Source organism: Saccoglossus kowalevskii, chromosome 22 (assembly GCF_978046115.1).
Source record: "Saccoglossus kowalevskii chromosome 22, keSacKowa6.1, whole genome shotgun sequence".
NCBI lineage: Eukaryota > Metazoa > Hemichordata > Enteropneusta > Harrimaniidae > Saccoglossus > Saccoglossus kowalevskii.
Genome location: NC_140662.1, coordinates 24,809,061 through 24,823,305, shown reverse-complemented (window position 1 = coordinate 24,823,305; position 14,245 = coordinate 24,809,061). Strand labels below are relative to the sequence as shown.

The window sequence follows — 14,245 nt, the reverse complement described above, 5'->3', positions numbered from 1 at the left end:
TCTGAATAAATCTAAGTGCAAAGGTCTGTGGCTTGGCAGGTGGAAGCACCGTAGCGACTCGCCTTGCCAATTCACTCAGAAGGAGGATCGTGGGGTGGGGTTGCACTCGAGGGCTCAGGTGGGGGAATAGGATCGGATGCTGGTGGATTGGTAGGGGTCCAAGTTTTACCTAGGTTGACTCTGCCGGCGAAAGAAATTGGACAGTTGCGGTAATTGTGTCCACCTTTATGACAGACAGTCCAAGTGATGGGATTTGTGCAGCTGTCAACTGAGTGGCCCATTTCGAGGCACCTGTAACAAATAACTTCTTTACAGTCTTTGACAAAATGACCATTCTTATTGCACCGTGCGCAAATCTTCGGTTGACCAAGGTATGAGAACCAGATATTACGATTACATACACGAAGGCGTGGTGGGATATTATGACGTAGTCTGATCTTGTACTGTCGCAGACTGTTGAAACATGAAGGGTGGTCTGCGTACACACATTTTCTCGCTGCAACAACTTCTCCAAAAGCATTTAAAGCGTGGCGGACAAATGAATCGTCTAAATCATTCCCCACAAAGGAGGCAGTAACAATCACAAATTCTTCATAAGAAGACACACAAACTTGCGTATCCAAGCCCTTTAGCTTAGAAAAGAACTCATGCCTGAGAGAGATAGACCGAAAGGTCACATCATACTTTGAGGCAGATAGTTTTTCAACTGCCTCCAGATGTGGCTCGATGACAACGCCACCAGAAGCTAAAAATCAGAATACCTCTTTGGGAGGGACACTTTCGCTCTGGAAGGAAAGGCAGAGAATTATCTCCTTTCTTGCCATTGATGGAGCTCCAGTCATGGCAGCCAAACGTAGTGAGAAAGAAACAGGAATGGAGAAGAGGGGAGGACCCCTCAGCCCAATAGTCCATTTGACTATGGGCAGAGGAACAACAGACGCCAAAAGGAGAGCAAACACAGAGCAAAAAAAGCAGGGAAAAGCTAATGAACCAAACAGCAATCAGGACACAGCACTCAACAGAGGTGACCTTGAATTGAAGAACAGCTTCAGTGTCCGGTTGTGACTTGTACAATTAGGCTGCAAACACAGAATACACCACTCGGTACAGGTAAACCTGAAGTGAAGAATAGCTCCGGCATCCAACGACGATTGATACGGTCTGCAGAAAAACCAGAGTTAATTCGACATACGGTTGTGGTGTAATACATACGTTTCAGTGACCACAACTTCGGATAAGGTGAGTAAAGTGGGAAAACAAATATCTTTCGATTTTGTGTACTATGTGTAATTTCTTACAGAAACTTAGGTGGTTTGTTATTGAAGGCTAGACAAATAATTATGTTATACAAAATACATTATGAGAAACGCTGCCTTGAATATGAGAAATGCATAATTTGCCCCTGCTTAAACATAAACGTTTAAGTCGCGCTCTATAGCGACGATACTGTAACAATGTTGTTCAAAGCGAAAACCGTCTCGTCATTTCGGATATTATAATTAATCTTAGATTTCTTTTCGGCATAATTTCCAGTATGATTGTAACATTGTTTTAGCATATAGCACTTCAAAGTTTAGCTGCCAGTCAGTACAAACTGTTGCTAGTCAACAATGTAATTAATAATTTACCTTCATGATTTTTTTAATAACTTGCCCTTTCAGTCGACAGCTACTTCAACATATTCCTGTATCCGCTGGTAGAGGGCGCAACTCGTGCGAATTTGATGAGCTATCAAACCAAAGTGTAAATTTCTACAGAAGGTCAGTGCCCGGCCACAAAGATCCGCCAATTCAGGTTGCCGATTCAATTATTTCTAATATTTGTTTATTTATTTATTTATCACCCCGCAATTGAGCGGGGTTATCAAAAATTTGATTATAGACTCATTAGTTGTTCCTCTGCACGGAAATCTTTAGTAAAAGGCGATTTTTGATTTAGGAGGTTAAATCAATCATTCATCAAGTAGACGAAATGAGATTACAGGCCCCTCCTAGGCAGGCCAGCCTCGCTGGATCTCACCACATGAGACTTCGAGTCCTCCTGCCTGATGTTATGTAGCCTGAATGTCTATGGAAAAGTCCAAAAGCAACAGAAACAGAGATGTGTAACTTTGAATTGATTGCGATAATCGATGAACCGTAGTGATGCTGAGCTCGGGCCATTGTGATTAAGTTTGAGAACTGGGTTGATTGGTCAGGTGGAGTGGTTGCCACAGGGAGACGTATTTCGCTCTGGAGAAACGCAGTTGATCAGTCTGGAGTCGTCTTTTGATGTCTTCATTGATGTTCAAAATGGCTGATTCAGATGACAAGTGGATATTTTCAAAGGCGGCTTTACATCTGGTCTTCCAAATATGGAGTTTAACTAGGTTAATGATGTAAAGGGCGGAGTTGTTGGGAAATGACGTGTGCACGGGGTCAGCTAAGCTGTAGATGATGAGGTTGGATGTACAGACGTTTAAGAGACCAAAGTGACGAAAAATTAAACTTTCCACCCAAGACCACAGGGAAGCCGAAAAATCGCAAGAAATAAACATGTGATGTATTGTCTCTGGCATAGTACAAGAGAGACGAGGACACATTTGACTGGTGGCGTATCCCCATCTATGCATCATAATGGTGGTGGTAAGTGCATTATGGATTATTCTCCAAGACAGGTCCCTCATGTTCATGTCCAGAAGAGGGGCATGAACTCTGTGCCAAATAGTGTTCCAGTCGAGACAGCCCTTCAACTCCATCACACGTGGGTATATAGAAGCTTGATTCAGGAGTAAGCCATATAACTCTTTCGTGGTGGCTTTATTGCAAATAATGTTGTTGTCCATTCTATGTACTGTACGAGCAAGGGTGATGATAGAAGCATACCAGGGAGGTTCCGGTGGGAAGTGTGGGCCAATGTTTGACCACATGTTCGGCAGAAGACACCTGAGATCTGAGGCACAGTATGCCTTGGTGAAATAGCAGCAGGGACGATCATGGAAGCATCAGAAAACAGTTTTCAACAGCAGAGCATTTGCCATGCTGTGGAGATGTACGAGGCCCCAACCCCCCTTCGTCATAGGCAGATAGGGGATGGCAAGAGAGTTGAAAATGGTGGTTTTGCCAGTTAAGGTGAGACGTCTAGATCTCCAGGACATGAGCATATTTCTCAGCTTGTTGTGTCTAACGGACCAGTTTTCTGATGGCATGTCCTCGTTTGAGATCCAAACCCCATTGACTTTAAGTCTCTTGTTATTGAAAGATATGCCACTTGGAGAGTCCACTCTGTGTTTCCAGCTTCCAGCCCACATGCCTTTGGTCTTTTGCTTATTTAGTCGGGATCCGGATGCTAAACCAAAACGCTCACTGATGGACATCAGAGCTTCCAAGGACTCTGAGCTGGTAATAATGGCAGTGTTGTCATCGGCGTACTGGAAGAGTTTGGATGGTGAGGGAGCTCCTGGCAGGTTAAACCCTTGGATGCACGGGGATTGCCTAACTGCAGCAGCAAAGGGTTCAATGTAAAGGGTGTACAGCAGTGGTGAAATGGGGCAGCCCTGCCGCACACCTCTTGAAAGGGGAAAGACTTTTGAGAGGAACCCATTAACCAGAACTGAGCTGTGGATGTCATTATAGAAGGTCTGAATGGTTTGGATGAACGAGGGGCCAAAATTCATTCTCTGCAGAACCTTTACAAGGAAGGGCCACTCAACACGGTCGAAAGCCTTTTGCTGGTCTAGCGATACCAGAGCACAGGGAAAGTTGCGTTCATTGGCAAGGTAGACAACGTCTCGAATAACCTGGACGTTCTCCTGGATGGACCTCCCAGGGTCCCACACGTTTGGTATGGAGACAGCAGGTGAGAGGTAACAGATTTTAAACGGTTGCAGAAGGATTTGGAGATGAGCTTGTAATCGGTGTTGAGTAGGGAAATTGACGGTTAGTTTTGTGGGCTCAAATGGGCATTTTCGTTAGCTGGAGTGGAGGAATCACCGGGTTTGTTCAGCAGGATGATGGTACCATGGCGCTGGGAGGACGAGAGTTTCCCAAGCTCAAGTTCTTGATTGAGTACTTCAGTGAGGTCTTCCCCTATAAAACGCCAACATGCAGAATAAAATTCCTTAGGTAATCCATCGCTTCCGGGGGTTTTGTGGTTTTGCATGCAGCGAAGTGACTGTTGAACCTCTGCAGAGGTGAGAAGCCCTTCCAGAGTAGATTACTGATTAGGTGAGAGTTTGTTAGAAATTTAAATAGGAAGTACTCCTGTTCCGTGGTGTTGAGACAAGGTTCAGCCATGTACAGCGTTTGGTAAAAGTCGATGAGGGTTTCAGAGATTTTATTCTGAGAATGGTGAATAGTACCATGTTTATTCAAGATGGCAGTGATGAGTTTCTCCTTTCCTCTGCGATGTTCCCGGCTGAAGAAGTATCTGGAGCATTTCTCATCCATATCCAGTTTTTGCATACGGGCCCGGATCTTGACTCCCTGCAAGCGCTTGGCTTTAAGCTTATTAATTTTGTTTTTAATTTCGTGGTAGTTGTCTAGGGTTGGCTTGGAGCGATCTCCCTGATTCAGTTTTGATGTATAGAGCACAAGCTGTTGATGGAGCGATTCCAACGCTGCCTTGTGGGCTTTTGCCTTGCGATGAGAATGGGACTTCAGAAGAAGCTGCATACGATGTTTTATCATATCCCACCAATCTGCCATGGTATTGAAAGCTGGTTGCAGTGTCTTCCACTTGTTATAATGCTCTTCTAGGTCTTTAGTAATTTTAGGGTCCTGGAAAAGAGACGTGTTACACTTCCAAACTCCTGGGCCACGATGTGGGGAGGAGAAAGGAGAAATAGAGAGTTTCATAAACTCATGATCAGATAGCGAACAAGGAGAAATGCTAGTTTCAGTGTTTAAGCAGATGGAGACGTAAAATCTGTCAAGCCGGGAGGCAGTGGTGTTATTAGCATCCCGCCAGGTAAACTGCTGAGCAGTAGGGTGGTCTTTGCGCCAAGAATCGACCATGGAGAAATCACTGACCAGTTGGCAAAGTTGCCTACTACCGACAAAGGAGTGACGACTGGAAAGTAAACCATCACATTTGTCATTGGTGGACTCGATGCAGTTAAAGTCTCCTCCAAGTACGATTGGGAAGCCGCTGCCACAGAATTCATGAAGTGAGTTGAAAAAATCAGACCTGCGCCCAGGGACATTAGGCCCATAAATGTTGACCAGAGTTAAAGGTGACCCGCTGACTTTAACTGTACAGGCAATTACTCTACCATCGCCGTCTTTCATGATGTTAGTTGGAGAAATGCCAGAGTTTGGCGAAAACAAAATCCCAACACCCTTGCTGTTGTTAGCGCCGATACTCCAAATGGCCTCACCTCCCCGCTCGCACGTCCACTGTTGTTCTTCTGCAAGAGTGCTGACATGAGCTTCTTGGATGAAAACAATGTCGTAGTTGTTACGGCAGTCTGAAAATAGCTGAGCATGTTTAATGTATTCTTATAAACCATTAATATTAATGGAAAGTATAGACAGAGAGGCCATAATAAGGGGTAGGATGGTGTGAGACATGACGAGTTAGGTGATGTAATAATAGTCAAAGAAGGATGAGCTTTTGGCCAGAACAAACTCAGGATGGCAGTTGCAGCAGTGGGAAAGCCATTCTGAGGTGTTGATAGAAGTGGCTTTGCATTGTTTTACAGGACACAGAAGATGGATGGTATTAAAGAGGTTGTGGGAGGTTTGGAGAAGGTTCACCACGTCAGCCCAACCTGTGAGAATTTTCCGGCAGTCTGTGCTAGATATTGAGCAGCATCTGACATCAACTTTGGAAAGCTTGTGTAGTGGGAAGTCGCAACATTTTGATGGAGCGTTACGAGAAGGTATGAGAACCAGATATTACGATTACATGCACAAAGGCGTGGTGGGATATTATGTCGTAGTCTGATCCCAGAGTTTCTGTTTCTGTTGCCCCTGGACTTTGTCATAGACACTCAGGCTATATAACATCAGGCAGGAGGATTCGAAGTCGTATGTGGTGAGATCCAGCAAGGCTGGCCTGCCTAGGAGGGGCCTGTAATCTCATTTCGTTTTCTTGATGAATGATTGATTGATTTTACCTCCTAAATCAAAAATCGCCTTTTACTAAAGATTTCCGTGCAGAGGAACAACTAATGAGTCTATAATCAAATTTTTGATAACGCCGCCCAATTGAGGGGTGATAACTAAACAAATGTTATAAATCATTGAATCGGCAACCTGAATATGTACGATATTCAGATAACCGAATCTTTCAGTATCCAAATTTCGACGATGGTCAGAGTCTATCGGGCCGTTGGGCGGGTTTACAACTGACGGGCAGGTTTCATGGCTGTCTGATCATGCCCGGGTAAGCTTGGACATCGCCGTTTTTTTCATTTTTATTTCACAGATTACTTCAAATTGGCGGATCTCTATGACCGGGCACTGACCTTCTGTAAAAATTTACACCTTGGTTTGATAGCTCATGCAATTCGCACGAGTTGCGCCCTCTACCAGCGGATACAGGGATATGTTGAAGTAGCTGTCGACTGAAAGGGCAAGTTGTTAAAAAAACATGAAGGTAAACTATTAATTACATTGTTGACTAGCAACAGTTTGTACTGACTGGTAGCTAAACTTTGAAGTGCTATATGCTAAAAAAATTTACAATCATACTGGAAATTATGCCGAAAAAAAATCTAAGATTAATTATAATATTCAAAATGACGAGACGGTTTTCGCCTTGAACAACATTGTATCGTCGCTCTGGAGAGCGATTTAAACGTGTATTATGTAAAGCTGGGGCAAGTTATATATTTCTCATATTTAAGGCAGCGTTTCTCATAATGTATTTTGTATAACATAACTATTTGTCTAGCCTTCAATAACGAACCACCTAAGTTTCTGTAAGAAATTACACATAGTACACAAAATCGAAAGCTATTTGTTTTCCCACTTTACTCACCTTATCCAAAGTTGTGGTCACTGAAACGTATGTATTGCACCACAACCATATCTCGAATTAACTTTGGTTTTTCTGCAAATCGCATAAATCTCCCGCCTTTTACTAAAGATTTCCATGCAGAGTAACAACTTGAGTCTAAAGAAGTCCGTGCGCTCAGAGAATACTTGGTTGGCTGTAGTGAGTATAGTTATATTTCAGTGCTTGGTTTTTCACCTTTCTTTGTGTTTATTTGCTTGGTCGTTTTCAACGTCCCTGCCCACAGTCAAATAGACTATTGGGATAAGGGTCGTTTCCGTGTTTTTATCCTTTACTTTGTTTTCCCTGCCACTAGTTAAATAGACTATTGGCGATAGGGATTTTTTTTTGTTTCTACTTGCCTCAGTCAAACAGACTGGGTGAGGGAACTGGCTCGTGTGTTGACTTTAAGGCGTGTTCGGTTTACCGTTCTTAAACTAGTCTTCATTATTTTTCCTTTTTCTGTTTTTCTTTCCAACCATGGCTGGAGTGCGGCCGAGTGTGAGTAAGGAAAGAACACTTCTTCTTACTTTTAATGATTCTAATATTGCACCAAAAGACGTCTTTGCATGCTTGAGAACCTTCGGAGTGGACGTTGCCCCTCACCTTGAGGCTTTGGAAAAAACTGGACCAGCCAAATTTGATGTCACATTTAGATCAATCTTGCTGCGCCGTGAATTTTTCGAAAAGTTCCAAACTAGTAATGATTTCCAGGCTACATTGTATGAAGATTATGTTATTGTCACTGCATCTTATGCAGGGCATGAGTTCGACGATACTCATATTTGTCATGCTCTCTCCTATTATGGAGAAGTTATTGCCGCAAGAAGATGCGTGTACTCTGAGTTTCCAACATGTTTCAATGGTTTGCGTCAATACAAAGTCAAATTGCGACATAGCATTCCCCCACGTTTGAGGATCCTCAACAAAAACATATGGTTTTCATACCCTGGGCAACCTAAAATATGTGCCCATTGTGACAAATATGGCCTTTTTGAGTGTAAAGAATCCGTGTGTTTTAGATGTTTACTGAAATGTACCATTTGTAAAAACAGTGGACATAGCTTTCGTGAATGTCCAGTGTCTACTAATGAAAACTGGACGAGTACCGCACTTGTAATGTCTGCTCCTAGAGTGGATCAGACATCTCCTGATATAGCTGATGTTGCTGTCCCCTCTCTCCTGGCAGCAGACTCTGAGATTTTTCCAAATGATACTTATAATGACCAACGTATTGTCGTTACTGACAAACCAAATACATCAGATTCAGACCCTAACCAGTCCTCACCTATAGAGGGCCCAAGTTCGGTCACTGGATATTTAACTGCCCAGGTTAAACCTTGTGTTAATTCAACTCCTTCTATGACACCTCCTTCTGGTGAGAGTAATAAACAAATGGAAGACCTCCCTTCCTTTCGGAATAAACGACCTGCTTCTGAGTTTGAAGATGATGTGGCAGTGCAGATGGGAAAACGTTCAGCTTCAGACTTGGGGGATGTTGATACCAAAGGAGAAGGTTGTAATGGAAAAATACCATCTGAGGAAGATGAGTTCTGGGATTCCCCCGATGTTGGAGACTCCTCGAGTACCAGTGCTGATTCTGCAAAAGTGACTACATCCTCCCGGAACTCCAGAATGATAACTGCAGCTTTGGTGAAGGTAAAATGGTCTTTGTTGCTTAAATTGAATGAGCTAACTTTGAAATGCTCCAGAGTGTCTGGTGAAGATTGCAACGAGATTCTGCGAGGTTGGCCAACTTTGATCAACCATCTTGTCAGTGATCATAATATACTAGGATCCACTCAACTTCCATGCCCTGTTAAAAAGTGCGATATCAAATCCATAGATCCCATTAAATGGCTGTGGCACTGTTGTAACGAGCACCCAAAATTCGTTCTTGGCAAGGACAATAACTTTTTTGATTTCTATTTTTCTGAATAAATTAATGATAAATCAGTCTTGTCTACTGTGTTTAATAGTTATGTCAGTTTTATTATTTTGTACTGTTAATGTTAATGGGCTGTAGGTCAATGCAAAGCGCAAGCAGTTATTTCATCTATTTAGAAATGCCCATGACACGCTTCTGCCTTTCGGTCATATTTTTTCACTTGGTTTTGCAACCGCTTGTTGAATAAATTCCTCTTTATTTTTCGCACACACGAGCCTAGAAATGTCGCCCGTCTGCTCGCTCGAATTTTAAATACATGGCCGGGCATCTTTTTTTTTGGGGGGGGGGGGGGTGGGGGAATAAAACACATTATTTTCCTGGTTTCTCTGCTCTCTGCCCTTGGGAGTTAGCATTGCCTGTATCATGTAAATTTCTCGATAATCATATTGTTGAAAAGAGTTTGCAGTCCTGGACTCAAACGGAACATAGTGTGCGCTAGCTACATGTCTGTCAAGTACCTCCAAGTCTTTATAGAGTACTTGTCGTATATATGCGATAGGTTGAAAACGTACACCACAAACAAAAATTCGAACAATTTTGAAAGTTAATACATCGCACAAGTAACCAGGCTGTTTCAAGGGTAACACTTATGGCCAGTATCACGTAAATATCACAAAAGTGACGGTCTGGATCCAACTTTTTCAATAAAAAAAAAATTGTACAGGCAATGTGTGAAATCAAACCTGTGGTTAGAATAATATAATACATATATGAAATAAAACATCTACTTATAGACAATAAAGTAAACATTGGCCATGCCACACCCCAAACTTGGTGTAGCAAGGATAAAAACTTTGAATCAATCATCACTGCACTAGGATTTTTTTGTTATACGGTACTCGGAAACATATCCCCAAATCTCAGAGGAACAACATTTAATCAACAGACCAATAACAGCAAACAGTACAACTCTACCCACAATGCACTATTACAATTGGTATTGGAAAAGCTCAACAACTTGCAGGAAATACAAATGTATGACCTTGAAAAAGCACTTCCATGTTGTGAGTGCAATTCTCTGAACCTAAAACGACGGTAGATAATGATTACACCCTCATAGAGCCTTTTGGATACAGTATTCAAACAAAGGATACGGGAGTCAACTGTAAGTCTAAGAAGGGAGTTCCGGATCAATAATACGAGGCGACAGGAGCAATTGTGACGCACCTACACAAGGATGCAATGACGCAGTACAATTAAAATGCTTTTAATACTCACGCCGTCCAACATCAAATTACAGAACTGTCAGCAACCAACAATACAAGCATCCAGAGAACTTGTAAACCAGACAAAACTCTGTAGACTCTATCCGCCTGTAGGAAATCTACCATTGAAGCTGTCATTAAGCCGTTTTCTCTAACTTCCTGTTTGTGTGTTTGTAATTGTTTCCTTCAAATATTCATACAGCACACAGAGGGCGCTGTGACCATCTTGCTAAACTTACATATGCGTAGTAAAGACTACAAATGAATACAAGTAAATTAATAGTAAACGATTGGCAGCTACACACCACCCCTCAAATCGCAATATATATGATATGACGATTTATAATGCCAAGATCCTAAAGCAGCCGAGTACTGATAGATTCAGCTAATCTAGAATTACAGAGCAAGAACGAAACAAATTACAACAAAGGTACGAACATAATAAACGATAAATATCGATACAATATAGTGTCACAACTGAAATTGCAAAACTAGCTATACTTGCTGGACGACCGATCTAAATAGACTTGCTGGACGACCGATCTAAATAAACAGGTTCCGTTTGTTCACCATGTGCGTCTATAACATGGCCAGCCTATAAACATAGGGCTCACTAATGTTTGTCCAATATAATTCAGGACTCCATATCCACCCAAACGCTGAACACAGCAAATTGATGTTTGCTGTTTGAGAACGTTGTTATTCACTGCAATTCACAGTTGGTTTGATGGGCCAACTATTAGGACACAACAGATGTACAAATGTTGTGCTGATATCTTAATGTATCACCAAAAACCAGCATGATAACCATCTCCGTTATACCAGATTTATGTACCATTCTTCATCATCCATGTGGGTGGCAACACACTTTACTAACCATCTGCCTCCAATATAGTACACAGTTTGTCAATTGGTCTTTCTATTACTGTGTTTCTGGTCTTCACCAATACCAATGTCTCCTAGTTTAAGGTTAGGTCTCTGCTTCAACCATTTCTGGCGCACTTGAAGCTGGGGTAGGTACTCCTTCTTCCACCTTTTCCAGAAAATTTCAGCAAGATATTGCACTTGCTTCCATCTGGATACAGCATATGAGTCACTTTTAGTTACCAAACAAGGTGGGAGAGATGTGGATTTCATAGTAAGCAGCATATTAGGGGTAAGTGCTTCAACGTCATGTGCTTCACCTGATGGTTGTGTTATGGGCCGACTATTGATTATGGCCTCTACCTCACAGAAGAGGGTTGTAAGGCTTTCATCTGTAAGTGTCTGTTCGTTAGCTGTAGCTTGTAACAAACTCCTTATAGTTCTGATCTGGCGTTCCCAGACTCTTCTGAAATGTGAACCGTAAGGAGGGTTGAATTTCCAAGTGATGCCATCCTTCATCAAGTTGTCCTTAACTGAGCAGTGTTATATTTTCCTGACTCTTCTCTTAAAACACTCTCCGCCCCCACGAAGTTTGTACCATTATCTGATCTTATATCTGTAACGTTGCCTCTGCGTGATACAAATCTTCTCAATGCATTAATGTATGATGCAGTGTCCAGCGAATCAGCCTTCTCAATGTGTACGGCCCTTATGGCTAAGCAGGTAAAAATAACCACATATCTTTTCACAGTGCTACGCCTCTGTCTAACATTAATTGGTTCAAAATAGTCAACGCTGACCCTTGAAAAGGGTTGTTCATTAGGGGTGACTCTGTCTGCTGGGAGGCTTGCCATTTTCTGTTCGCCTGGGTTTGCTTTCAGACGTCGACACTTGACGCATTTGCTGATCAACTTCCTTGCTGCTTCATTAGCATTAACAATCCAGTACTTTTCCCTTTGTTTTAAAATCATGTACATCCTGCCCATGTGTCGACTCCTATCATGCATATCACATAGTATAAGCTCTGACACGTGAGAGTTCTTTGGCAAGATCACTTGATGTCTAGCATCTTCTGGGATCATGACTATGTTGAGACGTCTTCCCACTCGCATGGTTCCACTTTTATCTAGAACTGGGTCTAATTTGCGTATACAGCTGACCTTTGTTTTATTTTGCTTGCCTTCAAGAGTGTTGATCTCATCCGAAAAGGAATCCTTTTGAACAATTTTGATTATAGCTGTTTCTGCTTCCTTCAAGTCTTCATTGTTAATTTCTTGTGCATGCAACATGCATGATTTCACACCACTGATCCTTTTCTTTAGAATTTGCCTAACTTTCAGAATCCAGGCCACAGCCCTCTTTAGACGGTACCAACTGGAATAGTGTTGAATAAGTCTGCCTACAGGATTCTCTGGGTCACGGGCAAATGTTGCATGAACAGTAGCAACCTTTTTCACTTCTGAATCTTCAGGTTGCAGCTGAATATCATAGGGATGCCTTGGCCATGCATCAGGAACGTCCCACAAGAAATCAGGTCCTCTAATCCATCTAGCGTTCTTCAAAAACTTATGTACAGTTTGACTTCTAGAGCATTCATCTGCAGGGTTGAGACTGCTTTTAACATAGGCCCACTGATTCGGTTTGGACCCTTCATGTATTACTGCCAATCTGTTCGCGACGAAAGTATGAAATCTTTCGGTCTTGCTATTAACATAACGCAGAACAGATTGACTATCTGTCCAAAAGTAGCTCTCTTCAATTGGGATGTCTAACTCCCTTTTCAACATCTTATCTGTTCGAACAGTGACAGTACTGGCAGCCAATTCCAAACGTGGAATAGTCATCCGCTTTAGTGGGTTTACTCTAGCTATTGCTGACAACAGCTCACAATGAATATTACCCTTAAGGTTCACCATTCTGATGTACGAAACCACACCATAACCGACACCACTCGCATCTTAAAAGTGGTGCAATTCAGAAGACATAGGCACACCAAAACCTGTAGGCTTCAAGCATCTTGGTACGCTAAAGTTCTTTTCTAACTCAGGCAGTCCAGAAACCCATTTGTTCCAAAGCTCAACTTGTGCAGCAGGAATTTCGTCGTCCCATCCTAGTCCATCCTTGCATAAGGACTGTAAGATAATCTTAGCTGGAAGGATCGCTGGTGCAGCGTGCCCAATATATCTCTCCTGGTTAATGGTTTCTCTTTAGTTTCCCCTCTGAACCCAAGGGCGTCTTCCTCTATATTCCATTGCAGGCCCAGAGCATGATCTGTAGGGAGCCTATCATGGTCCAAGTCTAAATTCTTGATTCCACCTGCTCTGTCCTCTTCAGGAACATTCTCTATGGCTTCTCGCCTGTTAGAAATCCACTTTGTGAGTCTGAAACCATTTTGCCTACAGGCATCTACGAGTGCATTTACCATCACCTTGCTTTCTCCAATGGTGGGTACCGACTTGAGCATATTGTCGACATAGAAGTTCTTCCGTATGGTGCTCTTGACCTCAGCTGATTCACTGTTGTTGGCAGTTTTCCTAAGAACATAGTTGGCACAGCTAGATGACGAGGTAGCACCAAACAGGTGAACTTTCATCCGATACTCCACTGCTGGTTGATGGAAATCACCCTCAGGCCACCACCGAAATCTTTGGAACTTCTGGAAACTCATGGTCACCTGAGAGAACATGCCCTCTATATCTGCCATCAAAGCAACGGCCTCCTGACGAAATCTAATCAACACACCAAGCAATGAGTTGGTCAAATCTGGACCCTGGACTAATTCCTTGTTCAGGGATGTTCCGCTGTAGACTGCGCCACAGTCAAACACCACCCTAAGCTTCCTTTTCTGAGGATGATATATACTGTGGTGTGGGAGGTACCACACTTTGCCGCTTTCAATCTTTAGCTCATTACATGGGATCCTTTCAGCGAACGCTTTTTTAATATTATTATGCATGTACTTAGCATAGTCCTTGTGATACTGATACTTCAGTGCTGCCTTATCCTCATTTTTAATATCAATATCAATATTAATTAATATCATTTAATTTCTGCTTCTTTAGCATATGTCTGGGCTATAATGAAAGGGTTGCCATACTCTTCGTCCAACAGTTTTCGTCCTCTTTGGTAACCTTGTGTTGGTTCCATATGTATGTAGCTGCTAACAAATTGTTTTGGCTCGCCCTCAGTAAACTGTTCCAAATAATACAGCCTTCTGGGTCATCAGTTTTTGCTTCAACCCCATGTTTAA

General features: G+C 42.4%; 3 protein-coding genes, 1 non-coding gene and 1 pseudogene across 4 annotated transcripts; 1 reads left to right on the top strand and 4 right to left on the bottom strand.

The window, feature by feature from the left end:
* Positions 1-1,840: 1,840 nt before the first annotated feature.
* LOC146729210 (U5 spliceosomal RNA) lies at positions 1,841-1,955 on the bottom strand. The gene has a single exon (XR_014928518.1). It is a non-coding gene; the product is annotated as a U5 spliceosomal RNA (small nuclear RNA).
* A 5,066-nt stretch (positions 1,956-7,021) lies between these two features.
* On the top strand, positions 7,022-7,133 carry LOC144345074 (U5 spliceosomal RNA; annotated as a pseudogene).
* Positions 7,134-11,037: 3,904 nt separating this feature from the next.
* Positions 11,038-11,514, bottom strand: LOC146729209 (uncharacterized). Its single transcript, XM_085495844.1, has one exon. It carries the CDS (start codon positions 11,512-11,514, stop codon positions 11,038-11,040), a length of 477 nt encoding a protein of 158 aa, XP_085351970.1.
* Positions 11,514-12,911, bottom strand: LOC146729208 (uncharacterized). The gene has a single exon (XM_085495843.1). The coding sequence runs from the start codon at positions 12,909-12,911 to the stop codon at positions 11,514-11,516; it is 1,398 nt and encodes a 465-aa protein (XP_085351969.1).
* A 194-nt stretch (positions 12,912-13,105) lies between these two features.
* On the bottom strand, positions 13,106-14,038 carry LOC144357010 (uncharacterized). The gene has a single exon (XM_085495842.1). It carries the CDS (start codon positions 14,036-14,038, stop codon positions 13,106-13,108), a length of 933 nt encoding a protein of 310 aa, XP_085351968.1.
* Between the last annotated feature and the right edge of the window lie 207 nt (positions 14,039-14,245).